At 41.4% G+C, this 14337-nt stretch overlaps 2 protein-coding genes and 1 long non-coding RNA gene across 3 annotated transcripts in view; 2 read left to right on the forward strand and 1 right to left on the reverse strand.

Moving 5' to 3' along the window:
- tp53i13 (tumor protein p53 inducible protein 13) overlaps positions 1–14337 on the forward strand; it is a 400199-nt gene that overhangs the window by 34219 nt on the left and 351643 nt on the right. The window lies entirely within an intron of this gene.
- ankrd13b (ankyrin repeat domain 13B) overlaps positions 1–14337 on the forward strand; it is a 47964-nt gene that overhangs the window by 637 nt on the left and 32990 nt on the right. Inside the window, exon 3 of the mRNA XM_061781409.1 lies at positions 7404–7545. Within this exon, the coding sequence (XP_061637393.1) occupies positions 7438–7545 (108 nt within the window). The 5' untranslated portion in view covers positions 7404–7437. The remainder of the gene's footprint in view (positions 1–7403; positions 7546–14337) is intronic.
- Positions 4587–7527, reverse strand: LOC133481971 (uncharacterized). Its single transcript, XR_009789656.1, has 3 exons — positions 7395–7527; positions 6909–7113; positions 4587–6104 (listed from the first exon to the last, which is right to left on the reverse strand). It is a non-coding gene; the product is annotated as an uncharacterized LOC133481971 (long non-coding RNA).

Consider the following 14337-nt stretch of genomic DNA (forward strand, 5'->3'; position numbering starts at 1 on the left):
GTTGTTATTCAAAAATGTTCCGAATGGAATAACAAAAAGTGCTAAATCAGTTAATAGTAACAATGGAAAATACACCTTAGTTAATGGTGTCAAACTCAAGGCCTGGGGGGTCAGATCTGGCCCGCCACATCATTTCATGTGGCCCGTGAAAGCAAATCATGTGCGTTGACTTCTTGTTTCTTGATAGCATACCAAAACTGCAAATTTTCTTCAGTGTTATTAATGTTGAGCTTTTGTACTCTTTTAAAAATCAATCCCCCTTTTAAAATGAATTACATAATAGTTGAACAAAATTTTTTTGACTGGCCTCTGATTTCACAAGTAGTCATCTATTAATTTAATGTGTATATGGTCTGTAATAATATGAGACGATCATACATTTATATGGGTACACAGTCATAATGGCCCTCCAAAAGAAACCAGAACAACAATGTGGCCCGTGACAAAAATGAGTTTGACACTCCTGCCTTAGTTTTATGTGTTTTTTCAGATTGCTGTGAACCCCTACATATCCGTGGTTCGGCTTTCACAAATCCGCCTATTCGCAGATTTTTATGGGGAAATTGTCTTCTGTTGTAGTCACTGATGGTGTCGTGGTGTATTTGCCTGATTTTGGTACAGGCAGCGTGGGTTCAGTTCACACTCAGTGATGGTGCACATCTACTGCTGTGCTGCAACGGAAAAACTGCAACCCCGTGTTGGGTTTTGAGCATCCACACATACTGTACTGGATTGTTTTTTTTTTGAACCACAAAAACAATTGTCAGGGAAGAAGCAAAGATAGGAAACAGGCTAGTGCAAAGGAGAAAGTGTGTAATATTTTGAGAGGCAATTGGCAATGATCAATCCAATGCAGCCCTATGGGGGACACAAGTCAGTGCAAACTGTAGGCCGGTCCCAAGCCCGGATAAATGCAGAGGGTTGCGTCAGGAAGGGCATCCGGCTTAAAACCTTGCCAAACAAATATGAGCGTTCATCCAAAGAATTCCATACCGGATCGGTCGTGGCCCGGGTTAACAACGTCCGCCACCGGCGCCGTCAACCAGCGGGGCGCCGTTAGAAATTCAGCTACTGTGGGTCGAAGTCAAAGGAAGAAGAGGTGGAAAGCAGGTTCTTTGGCAGAAAGAGAAGAGGAAAGCACAGAACCTAGAACTGAATGTGGGGACTTTGAATGTTGGGACTATGACAGGAAAATCTCGGGAGTTGGTTGACATGATGATTAGGAGAAAGGTTGATATATTGTGTGTCCAGGAGACCAGGTGGAAAGGCAGTAAGGCTAAAAGTTTAGGGGCAGGGTTTAAATTATTTTACCATGGTGTAGATGGGAAGAGAAATGGAGTTGGGGTTATTTTAAAAGAAGAGGTGGCTAAGAATGTCTTGGGGGTGAAAAGAGTATCAGATCGAGTGATGAGGCTGAAATTTGAAATTGAGGGTGTTCTGTGTAATGTGATTAGCGGCTATGCCCCACAGGTAGGATGTGACCTAGAGGTGAAAGAGAAATTCTGGAAGGAGCTAGACGAAGTAGTTCTGAGCATCCCAGACAGAGAGAGAGTCGTAATTGGTGCAGATTGTAATGGACATGTTGGTGAAGGTAATAGGGGTGATGAAGAAGTGATGGGTAAGTACGGCATTCAGGAAAGGAACTTGGAGGGACAGATGGTGGTAGACTTTGCAACAAGGATGCAAATGGCTGAAGTGAACACTTTTTTCCAGAAGAGGCACGAACATAGGGTGACCTACAAGAGCGGAGGTAGAAGCACGCAGGTGGATTACATCTTGTGCAGACGATGTAATCTGAAGGAGGTTACCAACTGTAAGGTAGTGGTAGGGGAGAGTGTGGCTAGACAGGATAGGATGGTGGTGTGTAAAATGACTCTGGTGGTGGGGAGGAAGATTAGGAAAACAAAGGCAGAGAAGAGAACCATGTGGTGGAAGCTGAGACAGGACGAGTGTTGTGCAGCTTTTCGGGAAGAGGTGAGACAGGCTCTCGGTGGACGGGAGGAGCTTCCAGAAGACTGGACCACTGCAGCCAACGTGATCAGAGAGGCAGGCAGGATAGTACTTGGTGTATCTTCTGGCAAGAACGGAGAGAAGGAGACTTGGTGGTGGAACCTCACAGTACAGGAAATCATACAAGGAAAAAGGTTAGCTAAGAAGAAGTGGGACACTGAGAGGACCAAGGAGAGGGGAAAGGAATACATTGAGATGCGACACAGGGCAAAGGTGTAGGTGGCAAAGGCCAAACAAGAGGCATATGATGACATGTATGTCAGGTTGGACACTAAAGAAGGAGAAAAGGATCTATAGAGGCTGGGCAGACAGAGGGATAGAGATGGGAAGGATGTGCAGCAGGTTAGGGTGATTAAGGATAGAGATGGAAATATGTTGACTGGTGCCAGCAGTGTGCTAGCTAGATGGAAGGAATACTTTGATGAGTTGAATGAGAAAAATGAGAGAGAAGGGAGAGTAGAAGAGGCAAGTGTGGTGGACCAGGAAGTGGCAATGATTAGTAAGGGGGAAGTTAGAAAGGCATTAAATAGGATGAAAAATGGAAAGGCAGTTGGTCCTGATGACATTCCTGTGGAGGTAAGGAAGCATCTAGGAGAGGTGGTTGTGGAGTTTTTGACCAGCTTGTTCAATAGAATTCTAGTGCGTGAGAAGATGCCTGAGGAATGGAGGAAAAGTGTACTGGTGCCCATTTTTAAGAACAAAGGTGATGTGCAGAGCTGTGGCAACTATAGAGGAATAAATTAATGAGCCGCACAATGAAGTTATGGGAAAGAGTAGTGGAGGCTAGACTCAGGACAGAAGTGAGTATTTGCGAGCAACAATATGGTTTCATGCCTAGAAAGAGTACCATAGATGCACTATTTACCTTGAGGATGTTGATGGAAAAGTACAGAGAAGGTCAGAAGGAGCTACATTGTGTCTTTGTAGATCTAAAGAAAGCCTATGACAGAGTACACAGAGAGGAACTGTGGTACTGCATGCGGAAGTCTGGAGTGGCAGAGAAGTATGTTAGAATAATACAGGACATGTACGAGGGCAGCAGAACAGCAGTGAGGTGTGCTGTCGGTGTGACGGACGAATTTAAGGTGGACGTGGGACTGCATCAGGGATCAGCCCTGAGCCCCATCCTTTTTGCAGTGGTGATGGATAGGCTAACAGATGACGTTAGACTGGAATCCCCGTGGACCATGATATTTGCAGATGACATTGTGATCTGCAGTGAAAGCAGGTAGCAGCTGGAGGAACAGTTAGAAAGATGGAGGCATGCACTGGAAAGAAGAGGAATGAAGATTAGCCGAAGTAAAACAGAATATATGTGCATGAATGAGAGGGGTGGTGGGGCAAGAGTGAGGCTACAGGGAGAAGAGATAGCAAGGGTGGAGGACTTTAAATACTTGGGGTCAACCGTCCAGAGCAATGGTGAGTGTGGTCAGGAAGTGAAGAAACGGGTCCAAGCAGGATGGAATGGGTGGAGGAAGGTGTCAGGTGTGTTATGTGACAGAAGAGTCTCTGCTAGGATGAAGGGCAAAGTTTATAAAACAGTGGTGAGGCCAGCCATGATGTACGGATTAGAGACAGTGGCACTGAAGAGACAACAGGAAGCAGAGTTGGAGGTGGCGGAAATGAAGATGTTGAGCTTCGCTCTCGGAGTGACCAGGTTGGATAAAATTCGAAATGAGCTCATCAGAGGGACAGCCAAGGTTTGATGTTTTGGAGACAAAGTTAGAGAGAGCAGACTTCAATGGTTTGGACACATCCAGAGGAGAAATAGTGAGTATATTGGTAGAAGGATGATGAAGATGGAGCTGCCAGGCAAGAGAGCTAGAGGAAGACCAAAGAGAAGGTTGATGGATGTCGTGAGGGAAGACATGAGGGCAGTTGGTGTTCGAGAGGAGGATGCAGGAGATAGGCTTACATGGAAAAGGATGACGCGCTGTGGCGACCCCTAACGGGACAAGGCGAAAGGAAAAGAAGAAGAAGATTGGTAATGATCAATCCCCATTCACTGACTGCACTCCTGCATTTTGGCGTCAGACTCGCCACACTTTGCTTTCTAGCCTCAGGTACATATGAAATTATAAATATAGTATATTGTAACACACAATAAATAGGTTAAGGTTAAGTAAAAGTAAAAGTTGAGTGTAGTACCTTCAGTACTTGAAGAATCTATTCAAGTATGTGTTACTTCCCACCACTGAAGAGCAACCAGAAAACTACAACTGACCCTTTTTTCTAAATTGCCTCATTCAATATTAAATATGTATTACTAGATGGTCCTTTGAAGGGGCAAAATAGATAAGAATTGTCATCCTATTTAACAGGTGACTGTTGTCCTGAAGTTAGGCTCTTTCCTTAAGGCTTTACCGTGCCGTGCTGTGTATGTCTATGGGCGATATAGATTTGTCAACTACAGTAGCTGTCTTTTGAGACAGTCAATCATTCATGTTAATGCCATAGTGCATCAAAAATATTTACGTTTCTTTTTGTTTATGCTCTTCAAAGGGCACACACACATCAGCACCACAATTTCCCAATGGATTGAAAATCAGTCAAGGAGACCTTGTTATGTTTCAGTCGCAAAATATTGATTTTTTAATTTTTTTGCAGTACAAAGATTAAAGGCAAGATCATGGACAGAAAGTCAATAATTGCATAGTGATGGCAAACAAACAAAGAAGTTACGAAGTGTCCAAAAAGGTTGGTGATGATCCCCTATCCCCCATAGCTCACAGTTCCTTTTATGGGTTACATTTCGACTTTTTTTTTAGACTTACAGAGAAAGACAATCAGGAATAACTAGATGTGATGTGTGTACTCCATGGTTATAAGGTGAATTCCTTTTTTTTTTGTCCTGTTAGGTCAAGCAGAATGGAAAATCGGTATCCCTTTTATGCCGAAACAGTTTTACTGTGTCACAGTGGAGTTTTTAAGCTTCCGCTGTGGTATTATAATTGAGGTTTATTGAGAATCAGACTTGATCAGTCGAACAGAACAAAGCTTCTAGAAGGGAGAGAGAAACAAAGACAAAAGACAAAGCACTAATTGTAAACAGGATGAGAGAAGTAAATCATTACATTATCTACAACAATGAAACATTAAATAGGAGTGTTGCATGGGGCTGTAGTGCTAGACCCTGTGAGGGAAGGACAGAACAAGCTAGAACAGGACAAGGACAGGAGAAGAAGCATGCAGGACAAGGGTCGTGAACCCGACTGTACAGTTTGGTGGCATTAATTATGTGAATTATAAAAGTCTACAGGAGGAGAGTATAAGTGAGGGGATACACAAGCGATTTGCATATTCATGAGTTATTTGTCGCAGTAAGTGCGTGACCCCATACCCAGTGAAAGTGTCCTAGGGGTGTGTGTCTATGGATACATGCAAGTGAATTGATACCGTTTTACATGCACAAAGACTGACAGAAGTGTCCTGTAACTGCTGTGGATATGAATATAGGGTGAATTCCTACACGGGCGGTGGAATTCAACGCCTTACCTCGGCAATATCTTTTGTATTGCACGAGGACTGACTGTGCAAGTCAAACTTAAACGAAAAGAGTCTTGCGCCCAAACCGGTCAGTTGTGTCTTAAAATGAGATAACCCAGTTAAACGAAAAATGGTACTCATAAAACCATTTAGCCTTCTCATCTAAAAATACATATACCTTAAAACGCACTTATTTGAACACATTCACTGCCATTGACGGCTTTAGAAGTCAAATATCCATGTTAACTGGGAAGGCTGGCAGTGAATGAGTTAATATGCCATTTTCATTGTTTAATTTATGCAAGATGACTCATCTGGGCAGTAGGGCGGCGCCCTCGCGCGCTCTAATGTCAGTCGCAGGGCTTCTTCTTCTGAAGCATTTCCATTGTAATCGAAGATGATGAAGCTTCCGGTATGATGTGCAGAAGTTGGTAGTGCTTATCGGTGCTGGCGACCATGCCCACTGTACATGACTATGAATCTCAAACAGGGACGCCGCAGTCTGGGCGTATGAGGCTCGGGTCAAGGTGGTCTTGATCCTACAAGCACTGTGGCATTCCGAGGCCGGTTCACTGCTGTTGACTCCAAGGGAACGGCATACACATTTTCTAATCCATTGTATGATGACAACAAAGATTCAAATTCAGATTCTGATTCGAATAGACGAACAACCACTCACATTCACACATATGGACAAGCTTATTCATTTTTGGGACTGTAAAAAGCAAGAGCATGCAGAGAAAACCTATGCAGGCACGAGGAGAATGTACAGAATGCAGAATTCAAATTCAGAACCTGTTGAATGAGAGACACACATGCTAACCACTAATTTGTTCTAAAGATAGCGTTATCGTAACGGTTAATTCACCCGACTTCCATGTGTGGGTTTAGTTCCCAGTCAGTGACGGTGTGAATGCTTGTGTCTCTACATGTCGCATCCAGTCTGGTTTTTAGTCAACATTTCACCCAAAGTCAACCTGGAATAGGGTGCCACTCCTTTTGACCCTCAACAGGAATAGCGGTATGAAAATGAATGCATTATGATTAGTACCTGCTTTGTGATTTATTAATTTCTTTCTTAAAACGATGTTTTATTAAAAATAGCATTACGTGTTATTGTTTTTGTCACATTTATTGTTACTTTGTTTTGTATTCTGTGTTTCATGAAATGCACACCACTTTGGTCAACCCTGTTTTTTTTTAAATTTAATTTAATTTTTTTAATGTGCTTTTAGAAATAAGTATGGATTGGATTATAAATAGAAGCAGTGCATCAATAAATCAGCGAATAAGTCAATAGTGGTAGTATTGCCAATACACTCAGAAATTGGGCCTATAATAAAAGAAACTCAACCATAAGGACGTGCACACTCTGCCGCTTGATGCTTTTTACTCATTCCATGTCTACTAACTTCGTCTGCCGTCTGCCTCCCTTGGCACGGTTGTGAGTGTTTGCTCGTGATTTGCGCAGCCTATTTTGAGGCACAAGTTCAATCACAGCATCCCTCCGAGCGGATTGGCTAAGTGTGAGCACATTTGCTTGCAGCTCGTCTCTGCGGCTCAGTCAGCGGGCGGATGGGAGGAGAGGAGCCGGGGGAGAGGAGGAGAGATGTGCTGCTGGAACGGAGTAGACAAGGGGAGGGAGAAAGAGGTGGCCGAGCGGGCGCTTAAGACATAAACGCAACAGCTCAAAAAAAATAAAAATAAAATAAAATTCGCGAGGCGAGAGAAGCAACCGTGATCAGCGGGTTCTGTCGTTAACGCAACGCAGGGCGAGCCACGCTTCTGCACGATACGGACGACAGCGACATGACGATTAGCTCGAATGTATAGCGAGCGTCACTAACAAAAAAAAAAAACCAAAAAGATCTAATCAAATCAAATAAAAGTATCCTTACCATCCACAGCGAAGACGGAGGAGGAGGCAAACTATGAACGAGGATGATTTCTGCTAAGAAAACTCCAGAGAAGAGTCGCTATCCTGTCCACTATCTGGTGTGGCACAACAAGCACCGGCAGCTGGAAAAAGAGCTGACAGCCAACGAGCAGGTGAGAGAGCCGGAGCAGCCTTTGAAAACACATGGAGTCCACATTCCGCACATGCATGGCCTTATTTTTTATTTGGGCGTGTTTCGTGCACGCGCTGGGAGCCGGTGGAAATTTTGTAAGGTGGTGCTGGTGTCATCGCGGGACACTTCATTTAAGAGACGCTCAATAATTGGAGCTAATTGTTGTGAAGATAGGGCACTTGTAACCCTATTCATCACGTCATTGTGCTCTGATTTTTTTCATCTTTAAAAACAAAAAAATCTATAATCTATTTACAATATTGATATGCATTTATTAGATTAAAAACCAATACACTAGTTTTATCATTCATGTGAAGTTGTAAATTGCCATTGAGTAAATGCAAATGACAGAAGGCTCTATTGATAGTCTGCTGCTGCTGCTGCTGATGATGATGATGCAGTGTGCATGCATGTTTGCAGCAACATTGCACCCTCCTCAACTCAAAACCTGATCTTCATCTTTCCACCAGTTGTGAGTGGGTGACACAAAGCAGAGGCTCTAGCATGTGGGAGTACAATGTCAATATAGTAGGTTTCCATAGAGTACAAGCCTAATGAGTGAAAAACGTGTTTTCACTTATTGTTTAAAAGGGACCACTTCATTTTGGCCTAGAGGAAAAAAAATAAACTACAGATGCATGTGAGTGACTTACATTTAAGAGCACACGTGTGTACAGTGTATTTTTTTTTCAGTGTCATTATATAATGCTCTACAGGTTAGATTTTTGAGTGCATGCACCAGTCTCAAGGCACCACCACACTTCTACACACATTTACACACTTGCCTACACATTCTGTACACTAAGAACCTGCACAAAAACACGCAGCTTTCGATTTGAACCAAAAACACTAAGCAAAGTGCCCCAAAATGATCCCCATATCAAATTTCAGTTATCACGGATGTTAATCTATCAAATTTTATGCCTGATACGTCCCATATTAGACATTTGCTGACACTGACCAGCCACAACATTATGACCACTTGCACAATCATCCATCATCCATCCATCCATTCTCAATACGGTTTATCCTGTTCAGAGTCCCGGGGACCTGAAAACTTTCCCACCACCATGGACTGCTCTCCAGTCAATCACAAGGCTTACAGTATATACAGACAGACATTCACTCTTACGTTCTCTCCGTCACTGAGTGGGAACTGAACCCACGCTAGACCGAAGTCAGGCAAATACCACGACACCATCAATGATTTACGCTGTTAATACATTTCGATTATTCGGAGAAAAACAAAATTCATTTACCCAGACCTGCACATTTCACAAACATTCAATTCTTCTTGGTTTTTGGTAAACATCATATCAAATAAAAAGTTAGAAATATGAATTTAACCGCGCTCATGAAGGAGACAAGAAATATGTAAGAGCTTAAAGGCAAAAGCAGACCCACACTTATTGTTTTAGCTGCATTGGTGCTACAGTATATGGTAGACTGTGAACAACATAGCTGAATTATTGTGGTTTTTAAGGGTGTAGATAAATGCAGATTGAGTTGCTGCTGGCTTTATGTTGCATTAAACCAAAGATGGCTTATGTGCAGCTGGTTGTCCGTTTTAAATCTTATGGTCGACACTACATACAGTAGGTAATTGTTTTAGACATACTAGACATCAAAATATGACACACAAACTTTTGATCCGCCCTCAGCTTCACCTATTGCCTGTATATGTGTACTTATCTGCTGTACATTTAAACTCTGGACTTATATATTATACTCATGTTTTTAAATAATAGATACAGGCTGGGTTTGGAGTTTTTTTTGCTGAAAAACTTTGCAAGTTGGACTACACACATAGGAGAAGTTGTTGGTGCCCTTCCTTTAAAGAAAGCAAAAACACAATAGTCACTGAAATAAAATAAAACTAAAGAAAATTGAATTTGTCTAATTTGTGATATGGGAGAATTCTGTGGACAGATGAGACAAATCTGAACCTTTTTGGCTAGTCACAACAGTTTTGTTTTCAGATGTAAAGCGTGTCTTGAATCTGTGCAGGTTACTTTGAAATCTGAAGACTAGCAAGGCATTCTGGAGAGAAATGTGCTGCCCAGTGTCAGAAAGCTTTGACTCAAAACACACATGAAAACACCCACGAATGAATAAGAACAAAACTTTGGTCTGTTGTGAAGTAGTCTTCGATGAGCCCTGATCTAAATCTTTTGCGGAAGAAGCTGAGTAAATTTTTTTTGTGTTATGTAATTATTTCTTTTTACTTGGTAGGCAAGCTCGTTTTCTTGAGTGTTTAAATTTTCTGTTATATGAGGTCAAAAATGTGTCATGTCAAAAGCACCACTAAAACAGGAGTGATGGAAAATGGGCCATTTAAACACACACACACACACACACACACACACACACACACACGCACACACGCATATTCTTTGTTCAGTTCACATTAATTTGAGAAAAACAGTCTTAGATTGTAAATCTCAGTAGTCTACCTGCTAAATCATATGTCAGATCAGAGTAAGGTGTGATGAGGCAGGAAGACAGGTAGATGTAAAGCAGAACAAAAACTTCCCCTTTTCTGTTCCTCTCTTCTTTTTGTTCCTCTGCTAACATGTGATCTATAAATATTGCTTTTCAAACAAGGTAAGAAGTATTTATTGACTGTAGGCACATTTCTAGGACAGTAAGTAGGACAGTTCAATACAGTCTGCTCGACACCCTTATTTATTTAGTTAAGGTTTTCACAACGGGTGTGGAGTTGATTGCTGAGTATCTTTGCAAATTAGCTGTGCTTGCTCTGTGTGACATCATAGAAAGACAGTATGTAGCATAGCCAGTAAGTTCAACAACAATAATTAAAAGTTCAACCAGCGCGCTCCTACTTGTCGAAACAACTTTGGCCGCACAGTTCAGAAAGATGTGTAAATGAAAGGTGACCATAAGGAATCAAAAAGGAAATAGTCCTATCTGCCTGCAACTGTTGTGTAAAATCCTAGTACATCTCACAGTTGAGTAAATAAACACGCTTACACTAGCTAAAGAAACTACTGTAATTTTGCGTGTATAATGCGTATTCTCTTCCCTAAGAAATGGTCAAAAGTCAATAGTGCGCATTATACATAGGCATAGCGGCAAATGGAAAAAAACTTTCACATTTTACAAATGTATGTCGCCATCTAGTATTTATGAAAAAGCTGTACTCTTTCATTCCAAAATTGCACCGCCACCTAGAGGTTATGAGAAAGGTGTGCACCTTCATTCTAATATGCCACTGCCACCTAGTGGTTATAAAAAAGGTGTAGCCTACACTTTCATTCCAATATGACAGGGGTACGTCCATCCATCCATCCATTTTCTGAGCCGCTTCTCCTCACTAGGGTCGCGGGCGTACTGGAGCCTATCCCAGCTGTCACCGGGCAGGAGGCGGGGTACACCCTGAACTGGTTTCCAGCCAATCGCAGGGCACATAGAAACAAACAACCATTCGCGCTCACAGTCATGCCTACGGGCAATTTAGAGTCTCCAATTAATGCATGTTTTTGGGATGTGGGAGGAAACCGGAGTGCCCGGAGAAAACCCACGCAGGCACGGGGAGAACATGCAAACTCCACACAGGCGGGGCCGGGGATTGAACCCGGGTCCTCAGAACTGTGAGGCTGACGCTCTAACCAGTCCGCGACCGTGCCGCCGACAGGGGTACGTATGACTGCATATATGTACAGTTCTGGTCATAGGTTTACGTACCCTGGCAGAATTTGTGAAATATATATTTTTTTAAAAACATGACTGAACAACAACCATCTTTAATTTTTTTATGGTTATGATTTGTTTAATGATAATGCTTTTCTGAAATGCTCGACCGTTTAATTTGAATCCCGTTAAAATAATATTAAATGTGTTTCGCATGGTCCTTCATGTTTTCTTTAAAGAATTGTACACATCTTACAAATTCTGCCCGAGTAATCAAACATATGAGCAGAACTGTGGGTTTTCTAATTTACTCAATAAAAGTAGGGCTGTGAATTTCAAAATAGGAGCAATAAATTAAAAAAGTATTACGTGTTCAAATAAAGTGCTTAACTTCAGAATAATTCTTTGAAAAAAACAAACAAAATGCAGATAATACTTCATGTTTTCATCATATGGGTAGAAGCAAAATCATACATTGTAAAAATGCATTATACATGGAAGGGTTTTCCATATTTTGAGGTCAACTTTGGGGGTGCGTATTATACATGGGTGCGCATTATACACGAGAAATTACGGTAGTACATTTTCAGAGATGAGGGAAACGTCAAACGAGCATTACAGTGAGGCCTGTTAATACATTACAGTATAACTATTTGAAGCTTATTGCAGAAATCTTGCTAAGACTGAGAACTATGTAGTATGCGATTGGGACGCTATAGCCTAAAACCGTTTTTTCACCATTTCTGTTTCCTAGATTTTTTTTTTCTGGGCGTGGCTAAAATGGCTCCGCATGACACACTTTGGAGTCTGGCATGAGTCGCCCCCCACCCCACTATATAAGAACTTGAGCGCCTTTGTTCGTATCAGCTGTTATCCAGAACAGTTAGTAGCATCAATAGCGGAAAAAAAAGGCACACAAGACGAAGAATATCAAAATAATGTACGGTATATACAGTTCTTTTTGCATGGCTGCATATATTACAAGCCAATGCATTGCCATTTCCAATGTCTGATCAAACTCTCACTTATTTACAATGATTGGATATCTGCAAGCACATTATTTATGTGGCAAATCGCTGCATTGAAAGGCTTTAGCTAAAAAAAAAAAAAAAAGAAAGAACGAGGATGTTATTAACAACAGATCTTGGAGATGTGTACCAAGGTGATATGAGAGTACAGTCTAATTTGAAGGATGTGCGGAGGAGAAAAAAGAAAGTTATCGGAGATGAATCTTCAGCTGTGCTCTCCTGTGTAAATAACCGAGTTGGCAGAAGCAGTGGAAAAGTAACAGCAGGCAACATTTAAAGAATGAAGAAGAGGAGGCACAAATATGGTGATAAGGAGAGAGGTGGCTTGATCCGGAGCAGAGACTGTCTGGCTTAGAAAGCACAGTAAAGACTGATGGGTTATCTCAAGAGAAAGTCGGGAAATGACCCAAAGTTCTCATCATGCTCTTTCCTTTGCAGTTTCTCATTCAGCGCTGTTTTTTTTATTGTTTTTTTTCCACTGTCACTGCGTGACAGTATAATTCAATTTAGCTCGCCCTAGATTGGTGTGGAGCAGTAAACTGGCTTGCATTTCCACGGCGAGGTGGGAAGATGCGATGGTGATAGCTGTGTTACCAACATTTTACCAACGTTGCCACATTTTGGATAAGAGTGTTTAGTTTACAAAGTGTGCAAGTATGTATAGAACCGTTCCCTAACAACAAAGACGGAAGTTTTTTTTTTCTTTCCAGGCACTCAGACTTCCTTCCGTAATCGAAAATACATGTTAGGTTAATTGATTCTTTTTAAACGTGTTACAATTTTGCTGTGCAATAGATTGGGTTGCGTGCTAAACTGAAGCAAACGACTACTTAATGGAAGCAGGGCTCATGGTGCAACCTGTGAGATGTTAATGGTAAATCAGTATAAGATTTATCAGTTGACCAAAGAGAAAAGAGCCATTAATTATTGTTCAGAGGTTGTCTGTGACCAGCCACTCCTTTCCTCTTCTCTGACTACAACCATCCTTCTTCCCCTATTGATCAACCCCACCCTCAGCCCTCTTACTTTCCTTGGTGTAATGGAACCCAAATCCTAATTGCAGCCACAAAGAAAAACTACTAAGGTTGGGGTCAGATTTAGTTAAGTTGCAGAAAGCATTTAACAAAAGCAGACAGAAGAAGCTCAAGATTGAGAGTAAATGATAAAAGCAAATGCAAATGAGGTTCGATTGGTGAAAGAAAGAAAGAGGCAAAAGTTGAAACAAGATGTAGTGGATTAAAAAGATGCAAGTGAAAATCAAGGCACTAGACATACAGCATGCCTCATGTGGGATGAATCTTTGATTCCTGCATCTATATACAGTATACAGTAAATTTCCATTCCTCAGCTGCACAGCCCAAAGTTAACTGTCCTGCATGGCACACTTTGTCAATTGTTTTTCAGTTGATACTCCTTTGGCCAAGTTGTAGAAAAACCAAGTTGTAGAAAAACATATAGTGCTATTTCTACCCTTAGTGCAACTGAAATACTTTTACATTTGACATAATTCACAACATGATTATGAGATATGTTGCCGCAGAGACAAGGTAAACAGTTCATTCACTCTCTAATGATGCAGCGTCAAAAGTAATATGCTTACGTAATAAGGCAGTAATATATAATAGTAATCAATAGCACATTTCGCTTAATGCTAACTGCCACTGTCATTCATGCAACAATATATTAATTACTGTTGTTGGAGTTTGCAATGGTGTACAATTATAGGCTCAAAATATCAGAAACATCAACAACAACATACAGTTCTACACTCTATCTATAGCAATAATAAATGTTGTCAAATGAATACATGCACCTCTCTGTCAGTCAAATAAATGTTGGTTTGGTGGTATGGCCAGATAACAGTGGTGCCAGAGTGCATCCCTCATGTTCTGTATCGGTGTCAGCACCTTCATATAAGCATCAGTGAAACTCTCTGATATAATTTTGACAGGGTCCATCCGCCTTTTTTTTAACTCTTTTCCTCTATTTTAGCGTCTGCCTTCTGTGTGCAATAGGGGTGACAGTGAATAAAGTGCAGCGAAACATCGAAACACAAAATATTCTGAAATGTAGGTCAGCGTTTGCACTTGGAC

This window comes from Phyllopteryx taeniolatus, chromosome 8, assembly GCF_024500385.1.
Source record: "Phyllopteryx taeniolatus isolate TA_2022b chromosome 8, UOR_Ptae_1.2, whole genome shotgun sequence".
In the NCBI taxonomy this organism is placed as follows: Eukaryota; Metazoa; Chordata; class Actinopteri; order Syngnathiformes; family Syngnathidae; genus Phyllopteryx; species Phyllopteryx taeniolatus.